Source organism: Pomacea canaliculata, linkage group LG14 (assembly GCF_003073045.1).
Source record: "Pomacea canaliculata isolate SZHN2017 linkage group LG14, ASM307304v1, whole genome shotgun sequence".
NCBI lineage: Eukaryota > Metazoa > Mollusca > Gastropoda > Architaenioglossa > Ampullariidae > Pomacea > Pomacea canaliculata.
The window spans coordinates 1,907,978-1,929,927 of record NC_037603.1 but is presented as its reverse complement, the minus strand read 5'-3'; the positions used below and the strand labels follow the sequence as shown (position 1 = coordinate 1,929,927).

At 37.3% G+C, this 21,950-nt stretch overlaps 1 protein-coding gene and 1 long non-coding RNA gene across 3 annotated transcripts; one reads left to right on the top strand and one right to left on the bottom strand.

The window, feature by feature from the left end:
- The first annotated feature begins 76 nt into the window (after window positions 1-76).
- Window positions 77-17,497, top strand: LOC112555332 (protein FAM122A-like). 2 transcript variants are annotated; one of them, XM_025223694.1, is made up of 9 exons: window positions 77-693; window positions 1,753-1,837; window positions 2,254-2,333; window positions 2,953-3,004; window positions 3,271-3,393; window positions 6,294-6,382; window positions 6,685-6,731; window positions 8,803-8,908; window positions 10,027-17,497. In XM_025223694.1, exons 1-9 carry the CDS (start codon window positions 554-556, stop codon window positions 10,322-10,324), a joined length of 1,020 nt encoding a protein of 339 aa, XP_025079479.1. In that variant the 5' UTR covers window positions 77-553; the 3' UTR covers window positions 10,325-17,497. The 2 variants fall into 2 exon arrangements, with proteins under 2 accessions (XP_025079479.1, XP_025079478.1); XM_025223693.1 differs by having other exon boundaries at window positions 6,291-6,382.
- LOC112555333 lies at window positions 16,986-21,946 on the bottom strand. Its single transcript, XR_003097441.1, has 2 exons — window positions 21,912-21,946; window positions 16,986-19,829 (listed from the first exon to the last, which is right to left on the bottom strand). It is a non-coding gene; the product is annotated as an uncharacterized LOC112555333 (long non-coding RNA).
- Window positions 21,947-21,950: the final 4 nt, after the last annotated feature.

Here is a 21,950-nt window from a genome sequence, read left to right as displayed (position 1 = left end):
TTTATTCAAAGATAAATTAAAAATGATTTCTTTTCTTCTTTTATTGTCGATCCGCTACCCAATCACGCGTTTTGTTTCAAAACGAAAATACCACTTCCGGTTATGGTTGTCGAATGCCTACTCTGTACTAAATTATAGAGGTACACCAGATTAATCTACTACGCGCGTCAACTTTCATGATTTTTTGACATTTTTATTGTGCATCGCTTATATGGATGAATGAGGGATCAAATAAGTCACAGTTTAGAAGCAAATAATGGTGATTACGGGCGTAATTATTTACTGATAAGGTTTGTTTGGGATGTTCCAATCTGGTCATTACCCTACCGCTGACAGATGAAATGTTACCAGCAGCAAACTGCATGGGCAGTGTTCCTGTTAACATTAGGATCCCGTCAAGTAAATAAATAAAAATGTATGATTAAAAGAAGAAAAAAACTTTTTTTTGCAATTTTCGCATTTAAAATAATTAAAATACTAAAGAGGTCAGTCAATTGCAAACATAAGTGACGAAGGCAAAGTGTGTAGGCCCGAGAGATTGAGAAGTTCAACAATGAGCCAGACTTCGAACATGGAGATTGATCCACCAGCTTCTTCTAGCGTACCAACAAGTCAGGGAGGAGGAACATTGAAAAGGTCGAACAGTGCTCCAATGATCAACATGCTTGTAGCAACCTCCCATGTGGAAGTCAGGTAAGAATAGAATGAATGCCTATAGCACTTAACAAAATCAGGTGTAATTTTTATTAGTTGTTTCAATATTAAATTCATCGAAATACGGTAGTCCCTCACTTATCGCGGCCGTTATGTTCCAGAGACACCCATAATAGGTGAAAAAATGTGAAGTAGTGTTATATTTATTTTATTATTTGTATATATTTTAAAGCTTTATAAACCCGTCCCACACTCCTATAAACCTTTCCCACTCTTTTATAAATACTTCTTTTGCTCTTAAACACTTTCTACACTCTTAAACCTACGTATTTGTAACAAGATATAAAATTCTATATGGGTACTCACCAGTGCAGTACAGTAATCCTTGCCACTTCATGTTTCACCTTTCGCGGCTTTACTACTTTGGGGAATTTTACAAGAAATTAATGGGAAAAATGATTCGTCAATTTACGCTTTTTCATGGATTTTCTGCAAAATTCGATCAGTGGAAAAAATTTCTTTTTATGAATTTTTAGGTGAAAATATTCTAACAATAAAGAACTGCTATAAATAAAAAAATTAATATGAATTACAGTAAATAGTGCTTGTAATTACTCTTAAACGAGAATCTGCATCGCTTGCCTAAGATGCTACACACCTACTCACAATTATAAACAATTGTTAACAACAGTGTGGGAATGGTTATTAAGGTAATGGGAAAGGTTTGTGTAGTGTAAAAGTATGGGGGAGGGTTTGGAAAGCCTTAATATAGTGTATAAATACATAAATAAATGTACTATTTCTATTTCTATTGCAGTACATTGATATCAAGCCTGGAGTAGTTCATAATTCACATGCTTACAGAATTAGGTGTATTTTTTTACACCTAAAATAAATGTAAATGTTATGGCTGATTAAACTGATTTAGATAAGTTTGTGAAATATATGTAGACCAATTGTGAAAAAGTGGGAAAGATAAGATCAGTTTGATTTACTTCTTAGTCACCTGGCCGCAACTGGGAAGAAATGGTGCATGCAAATTTAAAATCGTTTTAAACATCTTGAACAGATTTTGCTTGTCTTATTACCTGTCGACAGCCAATCTTCGTCCTTTAAAGCTGCCGACACAGCTCGCATCCGTCGTTTGAGTTCCAGCAACATGGGTATTCACAATATTGCTTATGTAAGTTCAGACATTTCATCTTTGCTGATTTAAAGTTGAACATTTTATGACTGCATTGCAAGATGATGAAAGATAAATAAGTTTAGTCCTTAATGTTCAAGACTAGATCAAAATAATGTTGTTTCACGAGTGGAAAAGTACAAGATATAAAACAGGTGGCACCCTATTTTTCCTGTTGCTAAAGTCCAGCAATAGAGAAAAATCAATAAGGCTCATTTCATTCCATGTAGTTTTCCTTCAACAGCATGATGCTTATTGCATCATTCCAGACTTTGTCTAATGATCTGCATCATTTATAAGACCCTTTGTTAATGCACATGGGCTACTTGATAATTGTTTGGCTTAAACCTTGTTCAGTAAATATTTATCTCAACATTAAATGCCATGTTTAGTAACGAGATTTTATTTATTCCTAGAGCCCAAAGCCTCCAGACCGTGTTAACCAAATCAAGCACGAAGAAAACAGCATCACTCACAGAGAGGCAGCCCATGAAAAGTGTGTAGTCTCTTTTAGATCAACCATTTTAATTTAAACTGGTTGCTAGGTGGAGAAAATAAAATATTCAAGAGATGTTGTGAATATATGGTAAATAAGGGATTGTGTTAAGGTAAAACTGTAGCTTCTATGAAATCTCATTGCTTTCATGAAATGCAGATTGGAACCATACTTCTGAATACTTGGAGTGTGAAGCATTCTTCTTCCTCTAATGATCCCACTATCATTTTGTTTTTGTTTTTCCTTTAAAACCATGCATTGAGCCTGCTGCTTAGCAGGAAAGCATGCTTTTTATTAGAGCATTTTAGTATTGCAAAGAACAATGTTTAAGAGCCTTTAAAAGAGTATACTGAAGTATAAATGGGTTTTGGCCCATGCAAAATTCTTTCCCCTTTTGGTGTTTTTGTTATCTGTCATTGCTTTACCCATTAATGCTCAAATTATATGTTTAATTTTTCTTGTTTCAACCATTAAAGCAAGTTCTGCATATGCTCCAGATAACAAATTTAATTTATCATTTTGCCTATTACTCTGATTTTTCTTATGTCGTATTTTGTATTATTCTAAAACTTTTAGATATTTAAAAAGGTGTAAGTTAGCATATGTGTGTGTTTTACAGAGAAGTCCACTTTGCACTGCAGGTGACCAATTCTTGGGACATCTTTTCATTAGTGAGTTTTTATTTCACAGCTTTAACTCTAAATACTTGCATTCAAATGAAGTTACTGTGATCTAATTTGGTTTATTATTGCTCTTCTGTATAAACATTTTCAACATACTTTTATATCTGCTATTTGCCATTAGTATTACATGTTCACTCTTTTTTCTATTTTTTTGTTTTATTTTAGCAGGAGTTTTTTTCACAGGACAATGTTATCATTATGGTTGTGTTATCTTACAGTTTTACAGTATTTTAATGAAAAGGACTGTTTTCTAGACAAATACAGATCAAACCATGTCCGAAGCACATCGTCGACCACGGTCATTTAGTGAGTCTCTTCATATTCTTACCACACCAAGTCAGTCATGTGGCTCACCATCTCCAACTCGCAACTTGAAGGTGAGCATTGGTGTCACATATTACATGGAAGGTGTGGGGGTTTTGATTTATGTTGCACCAATGACATGCCTCTTTATAATCATGCATCCTAAAAGCTGACGTGCATATACCACTAAACAGTGCACAAACATTTTTCTGGACTTGCACACCATTTTAATATTGAACCATTTTAAACAATGATTATTCATGTCTAATTTCAGCATTCTTGATGGTGTTATTTCTTCGATGAGTTCTATAATTTTCTAAAAAGTAAGGCTGCTTTTGAGAATGTTTCTGATGTGTTTATTTTTGTCACCAATCTGATATCTTCCCTTTGCCATCTTTGACTAAACAGGATTATGAACCTCCTTCATCAAAACTTAATTTTTTTCTGACGTTGTAAACTAGGTTGCTTTCATTTTTTGACAGAGCATTTAGGCTGCTACATTTTAAGTAGTTTAGATCTTAGATCTTCAGTCTTCGATCTCTGCGCTTGAGCAATGTTGTCTGGTGATAAGATGTATTTCCTGTGATCCTACATCTTGCTCCATCCGTGTTTCTTGTTTATTGTAGTGTTTGATTTGTTTAGAGTAGTTGAACATCAACAAAAAGCTGCAAGAAGACCAGCAGCTATGCAGTGTTACACATCATCAGCAGTGTGGCACCACAGGATAACAAGGCACCAAGCAGAAAGGGCTGGAGAGAGATGTGCAACTGTCTTATGTCATCTTTCATCTTTAGGGTCAGTCAGCTGTATGAAGGACTAGAAACAGGACTGCAAGAGAAAGATTAATGCAGTGACAGAGTATCTGAGAGTTGCCGTATTCTTTCTATCCAGCCTCATCGTCCATCGATTCCAGACTGTGTTTGTGTCTTGAGAGTTTATTGAGATTTAGGTGATATTATCTGACAGTGGTAGGAAGGATTTGTTCAGAGAAAAGTTGGTGGTTACCAAGAGTCAGAGCTCAAGTTCTGAGTGACACAGCCATTGTTTTGCTGATGCAGGCATTGTAGCTGATGCTGTCAAGGCATTGCACAGAATTATTTATTTGTTTGGCATGAATCATTAGAATCCTAAGGTCCATACATCAGATCTTGTTTTACAACAGAACCTAGCCACTACCTACATTGCAGTGACATGTTGGTAAGTTTTAAATCAGGCTCTGCTGTCAGTGGCATGTCTTCCATATCCATCTGTTCCCTCGCTATTGCAAGTTGCACCCCCTCTTCCTGCAGGGTCTGCTGCATCCTATCAGGTTGGATCGCTAAACAAAGGGGAAATACCTGTTCCATGGCACCTAGCAATAACATTTTTCTACTTCTTCTATTAATATGACATATTAATTGGTATTATATTATTTAATTATTATATGTATAAATTAATATGATGTGCTTGCATGCCTATGTGTAAAGTGCCTTGAGTCTGGCTGATGCTGGGAAAAAGGTGCTCTACAAATGTGCTATTTATTATTATATCTGATCTAAGAGTGCAGCAAGAACTGGTCAAGATCATTGCTTTTTTTAATAATTTGACTTGTGCATCATAAATGGGTGCATTTCTTCCCTCTGGCAAAGTATGTTATGGATAAATACACATATTAACAGGTGTACATAGTCATCTATGAACATATATACACACAGATGCATAGTTAAAATGCAAGATATACCTTACAGGGATTCTAAAGGCAAAATAAAACTGCTTAGAATCGCGTAAAGAGTAGGATCGATTTGAATCTCGTCTATTTATATGTGTGTAAAATATTGAAGGTTTTTAGTAGAATGTTGTGTTAAATAAGAGAAATGACACGGGACTCTTTTTTTGCTTCGACTAAATCTCGTTCTCCGTCACGTGACCCTATGACATGTGGTTTCCATAGTGAGAACCATGCCTCGAGAATGTGCTGCACCCGATTGCCACGAAAAGATGTGAAAGGAGTCAAAAGTTTCTTTTCATCACTTTCCTAAAGACAAAGCGATACAAAAAGAATGGGTCATACCAATAGAAAGGCTCGATCCCAGTACGAAAAAGCTTTGGGAGCCCAAAGAGTGGGACATATTATGCTCCAAGCCATCTTGATTGTATATTAGTTTGGATATCACTAAGCCAATGCAAAATCTTCCCAATGACCACAGACACTTCATGTCAGAGACTGATGTCATAAGGAAACAAGTCTTCCAGCTTTGGAAGATATTGCGATTACTCGGCGGAAGGACACAACGGTCGATTTCACTGGATTTTTTCGATTTTTATAAACATCGGCAACCGAAATAGTGCTAATAAGTAGTAATTAAGTAAGAAACGAATCATTTATTTCTCCTGTATTGCTCTCGTGCTCTGTAATTGTAACTAAATATATTTTTGAAACGTTTGACCGTCGCCAGAGCCTTATCACAAGCCTTGAGTAACCCTTTAATGATGTGTAAACTCTATTTCAAGATTTTGGCTGTATTTCAACTTCTACTACTGTCAAATATATCTTCAAGTATAATCAAATTTAGGAACAAAAACTCCAGCTGTTTGACATTTTTTAGTCATAAGTGTGGGAGAAAAATTGTAATGGAAAAATGTATGATTAGAGCTAAGACTTAATCCTCATGTTTGATCCTTGTTAATCAATAATCTTAAACTTTCTTGTTTAAAATAAGAAATTGTGAACAGTTTTATATTGTACACATTGTCAAGAGTGCAGGTTACAAATCTTGTAAAGTAGTGCTGTTTGAATTAGAGTGCAGTTGGATAAGAAGAAAACTGCTGATTTTTTTTTTAAAACCAAACTATTCACTAGTTACGAAATTACAAGAACACATGTCTTAACTGCATCCTTTAAAAGCTGCAAATTGTAGTAGTCCAACAATATTTGATTTAATATCTATAATTATTATGTATGTCACTGCTACTTTTCTGCTTTTTCCAACAGCAGTGCTTTTCACCAGCAATGCGTGCTCCTGTGAAGAATACCACATTCACTCCCAGTCCAAGTCCTAGTCCTACTCGCAAAAGTTTTATCAGGTTTGTAGGTGATAGTTTTTTTCTCTCCTCTTTTTTTATTTCAGACTTGTTTTTACAACAACTTTGTTATTTGTGAATTTATTTGTACACATTATCAAGAGTGAACAGATGATGATTACTATATATACATATGTTGCCAAACAGAAGCTGAGATAATGCATAGTAAAACTGCATTTACTATATATGCAGTTTCATTAGGGTTAAATTTAAAGGAATTTTGTCTCTTAAACTGGCATATTATTGTGTACTAAGATAATGCCATAAAAGAAACATGGTTAATTATCTTTCTTTCCTGTTAACAGAAGTCTTAGTCCCATTGCCACTCAATCAGCACCATTAAAGAGAAAATGTAAGTTGTTCTAAACTTTACACTAACAATGTTAGTGAGGACTTTATCTCCACTTTGTTCATTTTTTTATGTGTATGTTGGTGTTATGAAAGATAGCTGCTTATCTGCATGTCTTCTCTCAAAAGAAGTATGAAAAGCACTTAAAGAGGATTTATTACTATTGTTTAGTGTGCAATTGTACCATTATAACTCTTTTTATACATTTCACTCCCACAGAAGCAAATGTCTTCACAGCTGCAATGTGTTTCACACATGAAAATGTGAACTGGGTAGTGTCGCAAAACATGTCATGCTGTGTGTAAATAAATGAATATATATAAGGGAAGAAACTGTTGGCTTCTCCAGGGATTATTTTACTACAAATATTTTCCTCAAAGGCGGAACTTCTTGTGGCCGTTTTTTTAAATGGTTTTGCCTGTGTGAGGGAAGGTAGGAGTACACGGTGGTGACTTTTACAAGGAGTCAGTTTTCCCTAATTGCTACCCTGACCCTGAGACGTCTTTTTCAGCCGAGTACTTGCTGTTAGTGTTTAGAAAGCTGAAGGGAAATGGTTTCCAACTGAACACACTGTCAGGGTTAGGACCGACAATTGAATGTATTCTCCATAAAATAGAGAGTAAAATATAGAAAATAAAGATGAACACAAAAGATGAACAGCGGAAATGACATAAACATAAAGACAACTGAATTTTAAAACTTTATTTTTATTGCTTTCGTCTATCTGTCTTTATATCTATATCTTTCTTTACTCATACGGGATGATAATATTCAACATTTTCAGTTTATTCCCATCGTGACTGACATAAAGTACATCTGCGTTTGGTAGCAATGTTTGTAACTTTACAAATGGGCAACAATTCACACCTGTACCACAGGGCCCTTTCACCATCTACAATAGTGGCCCCCACGGTCCATGTTTGTTTGTTGGTGAGCACGACAAGGTGAAGGACATTGTAGAACATGTTCATGCACATTCATTCTCGTGCCCCTCTTTGTTCCAAGTGAAGATTTCAAAAATGGGTGGACATGTGCTGATCATCTTTAGTTGTCCTAATGGACATAATATCATCTGTACTCTGTAACTAGTCCCACTAGGTGACAGTTATTCTGTAAGTGAAAGAATGTACCTTGTGGTAGATTGGGGATTATCCCCATTCAATATAAAAAATTTGCTAAGTGTGCCAATTTAGGACATTTAAATGATAAATTTTTGAGAAAACGGCTGCCACGGATCTGCAGTCGGTGATTTCTTGAAGCGCCAGTCTGTCACAGTTTCACTTCAAGCAGAAGTCTCCTCTGACCAATGGGACTAGTGTGATGACAGATGCAAGGCACGCATGTCGTAAAAACTCATATCATGTTGATGATGTTACTCTGGTAGTATCGACCCACAACGTTCTAAATCTTCAGCACATTATCAAAGAGGATAATGTGTGCACCCAGCGGCATGAGGCAGTGGGTGCGAGAGGATGTATGAAACAGACAGTAGTTCTGATTAAGATTTGGAAATAAGTAATATAATTTAAATAACAAAATCCAACCATCATTGATAAATGATATAATAATTTACCCTGAATATTTTCATTTTCAAAACTGAAATTGTTCTAACCACAGTTCAGCTCCACACTGACAATTGTAAGTACTGGTCGGGTGAGAAAGACGTTTTATTGCCAGGCTAGTCAGGAGTTCCTGTGATGTCTACTCTGCCTATTGTCTGGGTAGTAATTGGAGACAACTGGCCGCTAGCAGTCCGCACCACATGTATTCCTACCTTCCCTCGCACAGGAAGTTCCGCCTTCAAGGAGCTAAAATAGTCAACCAATCAGGTATTTTGTTATAACATAGGCAATGAGTGCGTTGGTCAAGAGACGGGGATGGTTGCCAGTTACTCAGTTTGACATGGATTTGTATTCTAACGTTTTTAAAAGCATGGCTGCTTATTTGACATTGAAATGGACAATGCTTTTTTCTCAGATTGTTTGTTTGCTGCTATCCTGAATACCACCCATTAATGAAAATCTATTGCATTAATTACAACTTTCAAAAGACTTTTTATACATTTTGATTGCAGTGGAATCAGATGGGGTGGACCGATATGACTACTTAAGTCCACCCAAAAAGTTTCACACTGGACCCAGCACACCAGATAGAAACCTTCCACATCCACTAGCACACAGGTACTCTAGATCTGAACAAGATCAGCTATAGAGTTAATTGTGTATTCACCACTAGCAGCATGCAGGTGGTCCAGCAGCGCAGTGGCTATTGCCTATCACCAATAAAGTGATCTTTGGCTGCCCTGGGTTCAGATCTTATCATAGGCAGGCTGTTCTTTCTCTGCTTTTGGCATGTTTCCACTTTGCTGTGATAGCCTTAATTGCTGGATCGGCAAAAAACGTCAATTCCCACACCAGCAGTATGCTTTTCAGTTACTCATTTAAATAATAGATGCTCATTGTACTGATAAAAGAGTACAGAAAAAAGTTTGTTACTGCTATGCTAATCCTAGTTGCAGCAAATGTGTAGTTTGTTGCCAACCACCTTTAGTGTGACAAAAGACAGGACTAATGGTAATGTTCTCTTACTCATACAGCAAGAGGCATATTTTAGGCTGACATAGTACATAAAGGCAAGCAGAAATTTTTTATCATTAATGTTTGATGTTGAAGTTGCAAACATTTTTGTCAGTTCCTTTCCATATTTTACATTCCAATATGACATTACATTCTCCCTTTGCTTATTGAAAATGTTATACTAGATATCTGATTTTTAGAATTGTTTAATACTAGTTTTTTTTTTTTAACCCATTCTTTCCCCCAAAGCCCCCTTCCCCTCATGATTTTTTTTTTTGCTTGTTAAAATTCTTCCATGGATATGAAGCAGTGCCAAATTTATTTGAAATTTAAATTTGACCTTTCACTCTTTCTGGTAACCCATGGGTGTGGTGTTAAGGCAGCACTGAGGACTTTGTAACACTCTTCTTTCCAGTTGTCACAATTTGCTATTTCTGATTTTTTGTTAGTTTTAATTTTTTTTTTTTAAATTAACGAACGGCAGGCTTGTAAGCTTTTCATCTGTCTTTGCCTACTTCATCTTCTTCTATTCTGCATAATAGCTTTTATTTCATAATTTTAAATTGATAATGTATTTTACTGTGGATAGATATATTTATTGTTTTAAAGGAATTGAAAAAGGTATTTCTTTTAATGTAGAAGGTGGTCATGCATGATGTTGAACTTTTAACATTTTTTGATGAAAAATATTTTAAAGGCATTGTAATTTCTGTTGCTCATAGCATTTCCTCAAGCAGTCTGGAAGAGAGCAGTCCAGAGCAGACAGTGCCACGTGGTCTGATGCCTCCTCTACCCCCAGCACCCCATACCCATACCCATTCCCATTCTGATGACAGGCACAAGACCCACCATCTGCGGGCATTTATGCCAGTTCACGATCCCACAGATATTCACATGACAGATTCAGAGAGTTCTGACTTTGCTGAGAGTTCCGACATATCAGATTTAACCAAACATGGGCTCGGAACACACAATCCTCAGACCAGCGGTTTCACACCTATTCATCCAGACCATATATGAGTTGACCAAAGACAAAACAAACCAGAAACCAAAAGGAGAAATGAAGAGGAAAAGATGCAAATGGTGTCCTTCTCAACTTAGATGATGACAGTTGTTCAATAGTTTAAAAGACCTAATGTAGTGCAAGCTGAGGAGAAAGTGGGGAAAGATGGAAGATGATAAATTCTGAGGATAACTAAAGAATACAAATTTATCAGATAGTTAAATATTCTACATCATTAGCACAAACATGGGCTGTGAATGTGTGAAGCATCCTTGTTTGCTGGCTTCAGTTTCAGAACATGACCAGTCCTTTCCCAGCATACATTGTCTTGAAATGAGCAGATAGCTATAAAGAGCATACTACTTGCTAATTGCTTAAAAGCCAGTGAGCAGCAAACAGTTGTGTGGATGCAGTCTTATGGATTGAATATGTGGATGTTCCCAGACAGATCTTTCTTGGTGGAAACATTTTGAAATGCCCATTTTTCAAAGTGGCTGCAGATCAGTGTACGCAGAAACTATATCACCTGCTGTGAAGCTGGAGAAGACAGCTTTGAAGATGGACATTAAAAATGCCCAGGTTTAATGAAAGCTTTAGCTCAGTGGTACATGCTTGAAGAAAAGCTTAAAAAATGGATTTCTGATGGAAAATATTACATCTGCATTTTCTGCAGAGCATAGAGGGACATGTTTATTTGAAAAACACCTTAATCTGAATTTTAGTTGAAGGGGATCTCTACACTAGTGCTACATCAAGAGCTGGAAAATATATTTTGTGTGCTTGAAGGAAAGACATCTTTTTCACTACTGTGCATCTTCTCTCAGTGCCGTAGAAATGGACTGGAGAGTGTCATAAACTGGACCGAACTGTGCAGAATAGTGACAGTGTGATACATTATTGGTAAATGGTAAATGTAAAATGCTGTTAATAGTTTAGCTTGTCATCTCCTTATCATCATATCAGATGCAAAACTGTTTTGTTGTAATACTCAAATTAAGGTAATTTTTTTTTATTTTGTATTCATGTTGTAGTAATTATTCTATGTTGCCCATTTGGTAGAAAAGATTTGGACTAACAGACGGTGTGTTAATGAGAAAACTGCATGGTTTTAACATGACAGCAGTAGTTTTGAAGCTCAGTGACATAAAAATTTGAGTGAAAGAAGGGGAAGAAAGTAGTGCGTTTTTTTTTTTTAATTACTATTTGGAAATGTTATTTGGTGCCTGTTTTTTGTCCAAAAAAGGGAAGTTGGGATATGGATTGCTTTTGTCTGAATGAGGATGATTCCTCTTTTGTTTCCTCACCCCTTTTCCAACTCCCCCATTTGTAAAGGAAGTTTAGTGCTTGCCTTTTGCTGACCTATAGCATCAATTTCACCACTGGAGGCTTCTGTTTTTAATTTGGCAAGCATACAAGAGGGATACTTTAACACGAGAACGTTAGACCAGACCCATGCACTTCAAGATCAGTTGCCAGACCCATGTATTTCAAGTACTGCATTTTCAGGAGCCAGGTGCAAAGTTTTTATGACAGCAAAAGTGCTGTAAATAATGCTAATTACTGCCATGGAAATGATGATAAACTCGATAGATACAAACACATAGAAAAATGGACTTGAGGTGGGCTAAAAGTGCAAGACATTTAACGGTTATAGAAAAGTTTACTTTAACGGTTATAGAAAAGTTTACTTGGTTGCATTTTCAAAACAGTGATATCATTATTTTGACTTTTTTTTCATCTCTTTATAGCTCAGAAGTTTTCTACTAAATCACTGAACAGACATTTTGTTTTGACTATTAATAATTCGCTAAACTGTAAAGAGTTAATCTTGCACTCTGTTTGGGTCCCTTTTTAAAAAATTTTTCGTTTACCTCATAATTCTGCTTCCTGGTTACCGCACTGTTGATGCGAGTTAAGCTTCTGTGAAGTTTCTGATGGAGGCAAAGCTGACCTGTTCTACTAAAGAATTGAAGACATTCTTTAGTAATGAACAAAAGGCTCATTATTTTCCCTAGTCAAGAGGAAAGTTTTACTTCTTACTAAAGAATAATCCTCCCCCCACTGCCTTCAGTTTCCATTTTGCTGTTTCTTTTTGTAGTATGCTTGTATACAAATACACATACCTGATATACTTGCATAAGTGATGGGCTATAAGAAATGTTGGGCTGCCACTCTTTGCAGTGCACCATGTGTATAAACCTCACCATTTGAGATAATATTGTACAGTTTACCCCTAGTCATTAGAGAGTGAAAGGGTTTTTGGCTGGTATTGAGAAGCTTGCCTACTTGAGAATAGTTTTAATCAAAAAGTCAAACCATTAGCTAGAATTATGCATTGTTGGATTTTTTTCCATGCCGTTCTTTCTTGCTCTCGGTGTTATCTGCAGCATTTTTCACCATGATCCTGACATTGCTGCAAGTCATTTCTTAAAGAGAATGTGCAGATTTTACCACCTTAATCATGAGATTGCATTTTGCATCATAGTTTTCATGTGGAAAACATTCTCATGGCTTTATTTTCATCTGCTTGCTTTACATCCGCTCCAAACTTTGTTACTAAACATGCCATTTTAATATTTATACATTTTGGCATGGCAGTATCTAAATTTAAAAAGTCTCTTTGGAATAGGAAAAGACAGTCTTCCTCCATACACAAAAAAGGAATTAATCCTTTCTTTGTTAGTGAGTTTTCAGAAGTGTTCTGACTTGTTGAATTATTTCAGATATGTATTTTCTAACTGACATAAGATATGTGTGCATGTGTGTGAGATGAAGCATGAAAATAACACCCAGCAGTCCAAGTTTCCTAAACCATAAAGCCCCAGTTTAGAAAATTGATCCAGGATTAGTGCTTCAGTGCATGGTTGCTACAGAAAAGTTTCTTATAAAGAAGTTGTTACAGCATGAAAAATGCTATAACTTAAGACAAAATTTTGCAGACTGCTTGTGGTTACCTATTTCTGTTTAGATGCAGACCCTAGAGGTGACTGTTGATGTCTTAATAGTGCACTTTAGCTGCAGATTGCCGGATCCAGCACCAGTTATTTCTCATCTAGGGTCTGGAAGTATATTGTCTATGATGATGAGTTAGGCTTTAGCTTGGCATGAAGGGCATGGGCTTCTTGTAAAAGAAGTGTTTATTACTGTGGTGCAAAACAAAGAAACAAATGGAGCAGTTTGATCAAAACTAATGTTTAGAGGGCAATCTTCTGATGGCAGAAGATTTATATTGTTCCTTGTTCGTTGCAATTTTTCTTTAGTGCTTGTTGCAATTTCATTTTGGACATTAGCTGCAGAAACTTTATGGATTTGTAATTTCTGTTACAGGTTATTTGTGGTAATAGTTATTATTTGTATGAGGACTTAAAGGGGTCTTCATTGGGAGGTCATTTTAATAACAGGTCATTTTAAAGGTGTGCATAAAACATAATAAAAGTATTTAAACTCATTTTCATGATGCATTTATAATAATAATGAAAAATGAATACAACTGCTGTCTTTATAGAATGTGGTTGGAGGTGATCTTTGATGTCAAAATGCATTTTCTAGCTTCATACCCTGCATAAACTATACTGATAAACAGTGATTGTACTGGTACCTGGAATCTGTCGCAACACTTACTGTTCATGTGCTTGTTTACAACAAATGTTTAACAATTTAAAAAGATTTCACAGCTGTGTAGACGCCTCCTTCTGTGTTATGCTGCAATGCCTGCATACATAGGTCTTAATATTATTGTGAGATGATGATTTGCTTAAAGGCTGAACTAATGTTTACCAGGAAAGAATGGGTCAATCAGGGGGACGTAGAAACAGCTAGTCAAGCATGACGTCTGAAATCTGTGCTTTTCATCTCCCTTTCCGAAATCAAATCATTCTCTCTTCAGTTAAGCTCAGAAGTTCAGTCTTTAAGAAGAAATACACATAATAAGAAAGCTGTTTCTGCAAGTGGTGGGCCAAGAGCTTCCAGTGCAACTACACAGTAATTTTTTTCTTGTAAAAAGATTGTTTAACCTTTGATAATGGCAAACAAGTTTCTTACAGTTAAGGCCATGCACTCTGTGTAGATGATTCTCTGACTTAACATATTTAGGATGACAAGTTCTGGACATAAAGCACCAGTCTGATAGAATTCAAAAACATTTTGCTGTGCTGGATAGATACAGTTTTGTCTATAGTGCTTTGCTGCAATTTGGCCTCAGAGGTTGTAGGTTTCAGCCAGCACTGTTGTCCCTGCTACACCTTTATTTATTACATAAAGTATATCATTTTTTGGAATATTCTTTTTCTTGTTACTGCACATCGAAGCTGGCAGATTATGTAACCTGTTTTACTGGCTTCACAGCTGGTCGTAACTCACCTTCTTCTTTTTACACCCCACCAACCTCTATGCCATTTAAAAGTTATCTGTGCTGAAACCAGCACTAAAATTGTCAAATATCTGTACTTGTACATATGTAAATAGCTGTTCTTGTACATAGAAGTAAACACATAAGGTATTAAAAATGATCTTGACTACCCACTTTCTTTTTTGTCGGAAGTGACTACACTTTGAAATGTTAAAATTTTGGGAAAGTTGAGCCATATATTTTTGAAAGTTTTTTTTGCATGCAGTCTTGAATAGACCATGATCTAGTTCGCACCTTTTTCAGTCTCTTAACTGGAATGCAGCTGTTAACCATAACATTTTCGCGTTTTAACATGATGCAGCAATCATTTGAAAGTTTCCCTGATTCTGAGAAGTGACATAATTGTTGCAGCTTGGTCTTTAGAGGCTTTTTTTTTTTAGACTACATCCATTTCATATTTTCAGTACATCATCAGCCTATAAAGCACAATGCTCATTATAAATGCTGCTTTTGTGGTAGGGCCTTTTTCTTTAATGGATTAGCGTGTATGTACCTGTCTACTGGGAGTCTGTGCACAAGACATCTACAGAATCAGCACAGTTTTGCCATGGTTGGGAGGCCTTGTAGTTTCATCTTCTGGGTATGTGATGTCTCAGCAGTGTATGCCTATAAAGTGCAGCCTGGCATTTGCTTCTTTTCAGTTTGGTTCTATGCATTCTGGCTGAAGCACACGCTGCTGCACACAGCTCATCTTTGGCATGTTGGCAAAGCTGTTTGTCACTAGGACTTTGTGATTTTGTTTCCTTTGCTGTGGCAGGATCATATCACATCAGAGTGTTCGGATAAAAATGTGTACAATGATCACCAGATATGATAAGTGAGAAGTCTCACCAGCATTTAATCAACAAGAAAGCTAAGGGTGGGTGGGGGATGTGTGTTTCTTCATTTGCATGAGGTGCATTTTGTGTGTATGTGCATGTATGTTGAGGAGATTAGAGCAAGACATAGGATTTATTTTGGGTTTGTGTTGACTGTTTTCTCCTCCCTGTTTGTAATGCATAGTTTGTGAACTTTTGATTTTATTTTAAATGGGAGTGGAGGTAGTTGAGAAGTGTACAAAGTCTTAGGTCTTTTCTTAATGATTGTGTGCGGCAAGTTTGACACTTAAATTCTCTCTCTGTCCTCTCCCTGACCTGGGTTTCCTGCATCCTCCCTATATTAATTCTCACAGTTTCTTCGTTGCTTCATCCATCCACCTCTACCTCACTAAGTTCTTTGCTCATTTTATCATCTTCTCACACTTGTCTAATTTACTTAGAACTTAGAAACTCCTACAAGGGAGTCAACTGCCAGCAATGGTGGAACATTGTTTCTTCTAGCCAGCTTTTCTTTTAAAAAAAGTTTGTACCACCAACTTACTGCACCACTGATGGAAACACAATGCCTCTACTTATAAACTGTATGACAATGAAAATACTTTCTTGATCTTTGTGAACTGCAGTTATCATGCAACTGTTGGTGAAATAACAGTCAGTATTATGCTGGAAACACTTTAGGAGCAGTGTGTTAAAACAACTTTTCCCAGTTCTGTTTCAGTCTTTCTGGGTCACGTTTAAATCTGCTGCACTTCCTTCTCCCTGCTACTCTTTCCCTCTTAAGTTTCATTGGTTGATGTCAATCATCGAATATGCTCCATGGTCCATACGCTATCTTCATGAGTGAACTGTTACACTTAACCCTTACCCTCCACCTATATATATATACACCCAGCACACTAAAGTTTCAATATTTCGAGTACACCCCATAATTTTTAGCCACCCCTTACACAACTACAGACATTTTTGGGTTTGTTTTCCAGTATTCTGACCTCATGGATGCTTCTACTTGAGCAATGTTTATTCTGTAATATCTAGTCCAGACCCATTTCAACCTTACGCTTTCAGTATTTCCAACACTTTGTCCCCTCTCCCTCCTAGCACGCATGCATGCACACACAATGAGCTCCACTCCATCTTGTATGTAAACAGTGATTCTACGACTGTTTTTGAGACCAACATCCATTCTTATTATGTTTGTGTTTTGTTTGCTTGTTTTTAGTAAAGCACTTTGAGCCCACCTTTAATGGTGGGGAAAACTGCTATACAAATAAACATTATTATTATTAAACTATCATATTGGATTTGGTCTCATTGCATTTTTAATGATACAGATCATTTTATATTTAAAATTATAGGAACTGATCAGGATGGCATTTTTTTCACTCCCCAGCCCCTTTCAGTCATTTTCTTGTAAATAGCAACATGTTGAATATGTGCAATGCAGGTAATTCATTTTTTTTTTAATCCAGTGATCAAGTATTTCACCCCAGCCCCATCTATTTCTTTTGCACACAAAGGTTATAAACATGATCTTTTGTTACATTTTTTTTTTAGCATCTGTACATATAATATTGTGGACTTGAAAGTTTCAGCTACAGTGATTTACTTGGGATTTTGTTGTATTTCTTGTGTAAATACATACTGCCTCTTTTTGTTACCAAAGATTTAACAATGCGCTAGTAACATCTTGTTTATGTCAGCCTTGTCATAGGGCGTTTTGAAATGTTGGATCACCAACAGTTATCTACGACGACTGTAGTAGGCGTTACTTAAGTAAACATTGGGTTGCTTCCCAACCCCACATACCTTTACTGAAACTATATTACCCTTTGTGCATATGATGTTATCGGCAGATGGGCTTTGTAATGTCTTTTGTCACAGTAGTTTGAACTGTAGGCTTGTGTTCGCACTCAGGGTAAAAATAGGTCTGACAAAATAAAGAATGTCGACGTCTTGAGCATCAGGTACTGTTGTTAAAAATCGTTCTTGTCAGTTTTTCGGGCAGGAGTTGGCTTGGGAGAGCAACAATCACCATTCAGACTAGCACTCACTTCAGCTCCCAAGGGTAAAGGGTTTATCCGCGACGATGTACTTTTGTGCTTGCGTTTCCTTATTTATGTTGGCGTGCCATATTCTTAAAGGCAAAGATAGTCTGTGCTGGCCGTAGGAGGCAGTGAACGTAAGACATTCACTAACCACAAATCTACGGAAACTACTCAATTCGTATTCTTCAGGAATGATAATAAATTTCACGCTTCGTAGCCCTGAAGTCCAGGAGCAACTGCACGTTCCTAGCGAACTGTTGGTTTCGTCTTCCGCCAGGACTAATTGTACTTCAGCGCAATATTACCTTGTACCGCGGGTACAGTCGTGACTCAGCCCTGCAGCCGTGTGAACGATGGAATTCTAAAATGCCACGCACACAGCACATGACCCTCTTGGTCCTGATCCTTGGCTGTAATGTTGTTTCTTGGTACTATAGCCAGGGGCGTGAGCGGACTTCACTGCAGTACAGAGAGTTTGATCACATTGTGCATAACTGTATTGTACGAAAACGAATTTCTGTCGGTCGCTAGTTCTAGACAAAATGCACAGCTGTCGCCTCGATGTCATATCGACACGACACACACGTTTAATCAGTTTATTGGTATGCGTATATAATGATATATGTGTTTAACGGCAGAAACATATACGTATATTATTATTACAACTGACAGAGATCAGAGAGGAACGCTGCTTGGAACAATAATGTGCCCAAGAGAAATACTAAAATCAACTTGTGACCAGTCAAGGTCTTAAACTGTTGAAAAAAAGTTTGTTTCTCAGAAGTTTGGTAGGTGCGCCAAGGATGGGGAGTAGAGATGAACCTACAGACCGCGTGATGCAGTGTTGAACGCATTGATTTCGCGGCGCTTCCGTTGCTACCTATTTGTTAAAAAAGAAAAAAAAAAAGGGCGGAAAGAGCCAACAGGATATTGTAATGTGCAAGCTGTCACATGCGCGCGCGTGTATGTGTGTGCCTGCGTGCACACGCGCTTGTATTTGAATAAGAAATACTGGTTTCACGAACTATGACTTTCTGAGGACACAATACTTGCACAAAACAACGTGATCGTAAGATCCAATCGTGTTCTGACAATGAAATATGAGAGTTTTACAAACATGCAGCCCCCCTGTACTTTTTCAAACTATCGTGCTTCCAGCAGTGCGGTGTACAGTCGCGATAGTCACGCACTGATGACTCGCCACGTCATAAAATGGCGCTGATGTCGACGCGGCTGTCGATGTATCTGTGACCTTACGGCGGAGTGTGGCTTCACGCTGGGTTCATGTTAGAAGGTATACAAACTACGACACTGCAAGGATCGATTGTTGAAAGCGTAGACGTGTTATGAGCCTGTGTATGTCCATGCGAAAATCACATCGATCTGAGACCCCATTAGCTGTTAAATCATTCGTTGAAATAAGTGCTTGGACCATTAATTTTCCATTTATAGTTCCATGACATCTCATACAGAGAGAGAGAGGCAAGCTCGAAAATCGAATTGTTTACAGTTCATTGCTTTCGTAATTTCGCACATCGCTGTCAGACGAAAGCAACAGACTTGCTGAATAATGTGCACGAGCAGACGACAAAAAAAAAAAAATCAATCGTGATAAACGATCGTTGCGTCTAGAAGAGCTGCGAGAGACTGAGGAACGCATAGTACTACTAAAATTTAAAAAATGGAAAGAAAACGTAAGTCGTCAAAGTTCTCAACTTAAACTAACACTTCTAAGAACGAGTGAAAATCAACAATAAACATAAAAATTCCTAGAAGGAAATAAAACTGTTTATAGACAAAAGTTAGGTATTTAAGGATGTTCTTGTGCTTCGAAGATATCAAGGACATCCAACCTTTTCTTCGCTCCCATACCCAGCGACTGCGTGTGACACCGCGCCATTTAGTTTACTCGCAAAGACAGCTTCCTTTCCAAGAATTGTTCTGTTATGATTTCATTCTTTGCGTTGGATGGCGTGTTTTTTAAATGTCCGCTGAAAGAGCATGTTTAGCTGAAGGCGAGGTTTCATCTATGACGATACTTTGCCTGTAGTCATTTGACACAGGTTCTGGTCATCGCTCCTTCAAGCTGACATTTTGATTACAAGGGATATCCTGCCATTGTCTTGCTACCAACCTGTAACAGCCGATATTTGTGTCTGTGGTAAGACTAATGCTGTTTGATCGCATGTATGACAACAGATTCCTTACGATGTCACACTTGTCAGCACAGCAACACAGTACTGCGATCTTCCTGTAACATTTCCACGAAGGTTCAAAGCAAAAACTAAACAAAAACAAGTGATGTGCGTAACAGGGGGTGATCGATTCGATCAAATTCTCATTCTACCACTGTCCATAGTCGATTCGACCACGTCTTCATATGATGCTTTGACTACGAAATTCTGCATGTGTCTAGACGCCATTTTAAAGTTGAAAAAAATCATATGCAAGTTTAATGTGAAATAAACAATGATAGGCAAGTTTTCGAAATGTTTTACTACATGTCTCTGCATATCACAAACCACCGACTTTTGTGTTAGAATACAACACTCATGCAATATGTCACCATAATGTTTTGAGACAAAATAATTTTTATGATGCGATATGATAACAAGTAATGAAGTCCAATCACAAGTTACACGCTCATGTTTCATTTCTGACAAGAGCGTACACAGGCGCGAACGTTTGATAGACGAAAGACGAAAAGAACAACTTCGAAAAACCTGCAGGTTAATCACTGTCTTCTTTAGATGATGATAAACTGTCAGTTTTTGTCTTGGAAAATTCATATGCATTCGACACAATCATCATGCTATTATAATTTCTCGCCTTAAAACAGTGTTTGGAATTCATTCAATAACACTTCAGTTGTCCGGTTATACTTGTCCTAACTCCACACTTTTATTCAATGTTCCTCAAGGCTCAGTTTTAGGACTGGTTCTGTTTGTCATATATACTCCACAGCTATCCACAGACACCAAACAACATACAGTCAATTACATCTTTGCAGATACAACGACAAAAATCTTGCAAGCCCACCAACATTCAGGCGTTGACTAGCACACGACGATTGCACTGTTGACACTTTATCGTCGACGACAGTCAAGATGCTAAAACAACGACGAGAGGACTGAACCTCTGTTCTTTTCTGGAGCCACCAAGCTGAACTCTGCCGATATTGGTCAAGGTCGCTTTCGAGGGCATTCCGTTTTCCAGCTGTGCATGAGATCTTGGCTTCTTTATAGATTATACATTGTCGATGAAACAGCATTATCATCAAACTCTGTCAGCTGTGAGTCCTTGAACTGAAGAGGATAATTTCGATTATAAGAATTTCTGCATAACAAGATATCCTCTTCGCCATCTGTGTTCCGTCCAGATAAGACTACTTCAATGCAGTCTTACATGTTCGTCGCAAACCACTTTTTATCGACAGCGAGTTTAATATTCTGCTGCTCGCCTTATTTTTAAATTACATCACCGTCGATGCTGCATTGCTTTTATGATGAGGCTACATCGGATGCCTGTCTCAGAGCGTATCGAATACAAGATTAGTTGTATCTGCTTTAACATGATCACTGGCGCAGTTCCAAGACACTTTGTTTGCCTGGTTTCTGGCATAAACTGGAATTCTTTGTCCTACAATATCTGACACTCATCCTCTTATCTCGGACTTCTGTCTATCTGTTTAAAGTACAGCACTACTTGTAAATGTAGTTCAGCCTGGTTGGCATCGTTACCAGGTGATATGTTCGTCGCGTTTTGCGAATAATTTACGTGACCGAATGAGGGAAGCAAGTACCTGTTGAATAGGCACTTTATAAACGCTGGTAATTATTGTTATTAACCAATTGGTTGCTTGTCGCAAAACAAAAGTCGGGACTCAGGAGTCGGGTGAAAGCAAGTCAGTCTTATAGATACGATGTTATGAATTGTTTTGACTCAGAATTTCGAAATTTACACGAACTTACAACTGTCTCTCAAGAACTCTAATTATATTAACAATAATATTCTAATAATATTAATAATAATCATTCTCTGTCACGGTAATATTCTCTACTTCACTCTGCTCTTTCTCGCCGACATGAGGTTCGAAATTGTGTAACACGTTACCCAGGTCTATCATGCCAGCGTTTCTATGGCGCACTTCTGGAGTGGGAAAGTGACCGCAGACTTCACTGACAACAAAAAACATGGCAGCCTCCTTGTACCGACCAAGCGATGCGTTTCAGACCCGACTGTCAACAAACCCCATTGTCTTACAACACGAAATCTTGAAACAATTCACAACGACAGTATCTATCGCTGAAACCCAACTTGTCACTTTACTTACATTTCTGCAGCATGCCATAGATTGTTACACACTGCCTCA

What these genes read in the sequence shown, in the direction of transcription:
- LOC112555332 (XM_025223693.1), top strand. Translation starts at nt 554, where the DNA reads ATGAGCCAGACTTCGAACATGGAGATTGATCCACCAGCTTCTTCTAGC. An exon ending in ACCTCCCATGTGGAAGTCAG is followed by an intron (nt 694 to 1,752) that starts GTAAGAATAGAA and finishes ACCTGTCGACAG; the next exon opens with CCAATCTTCGTCCTTTAAAG. An exon ending in ACTCGCAAAAGTTTTATCAG is followed by an intron (nt 6,383 to 6,684) that starts GTTTGTAGGTGA and finishes TCCTGTTAACAG; the next exon opens with AAGTCTTAGTCCCATTGCCA.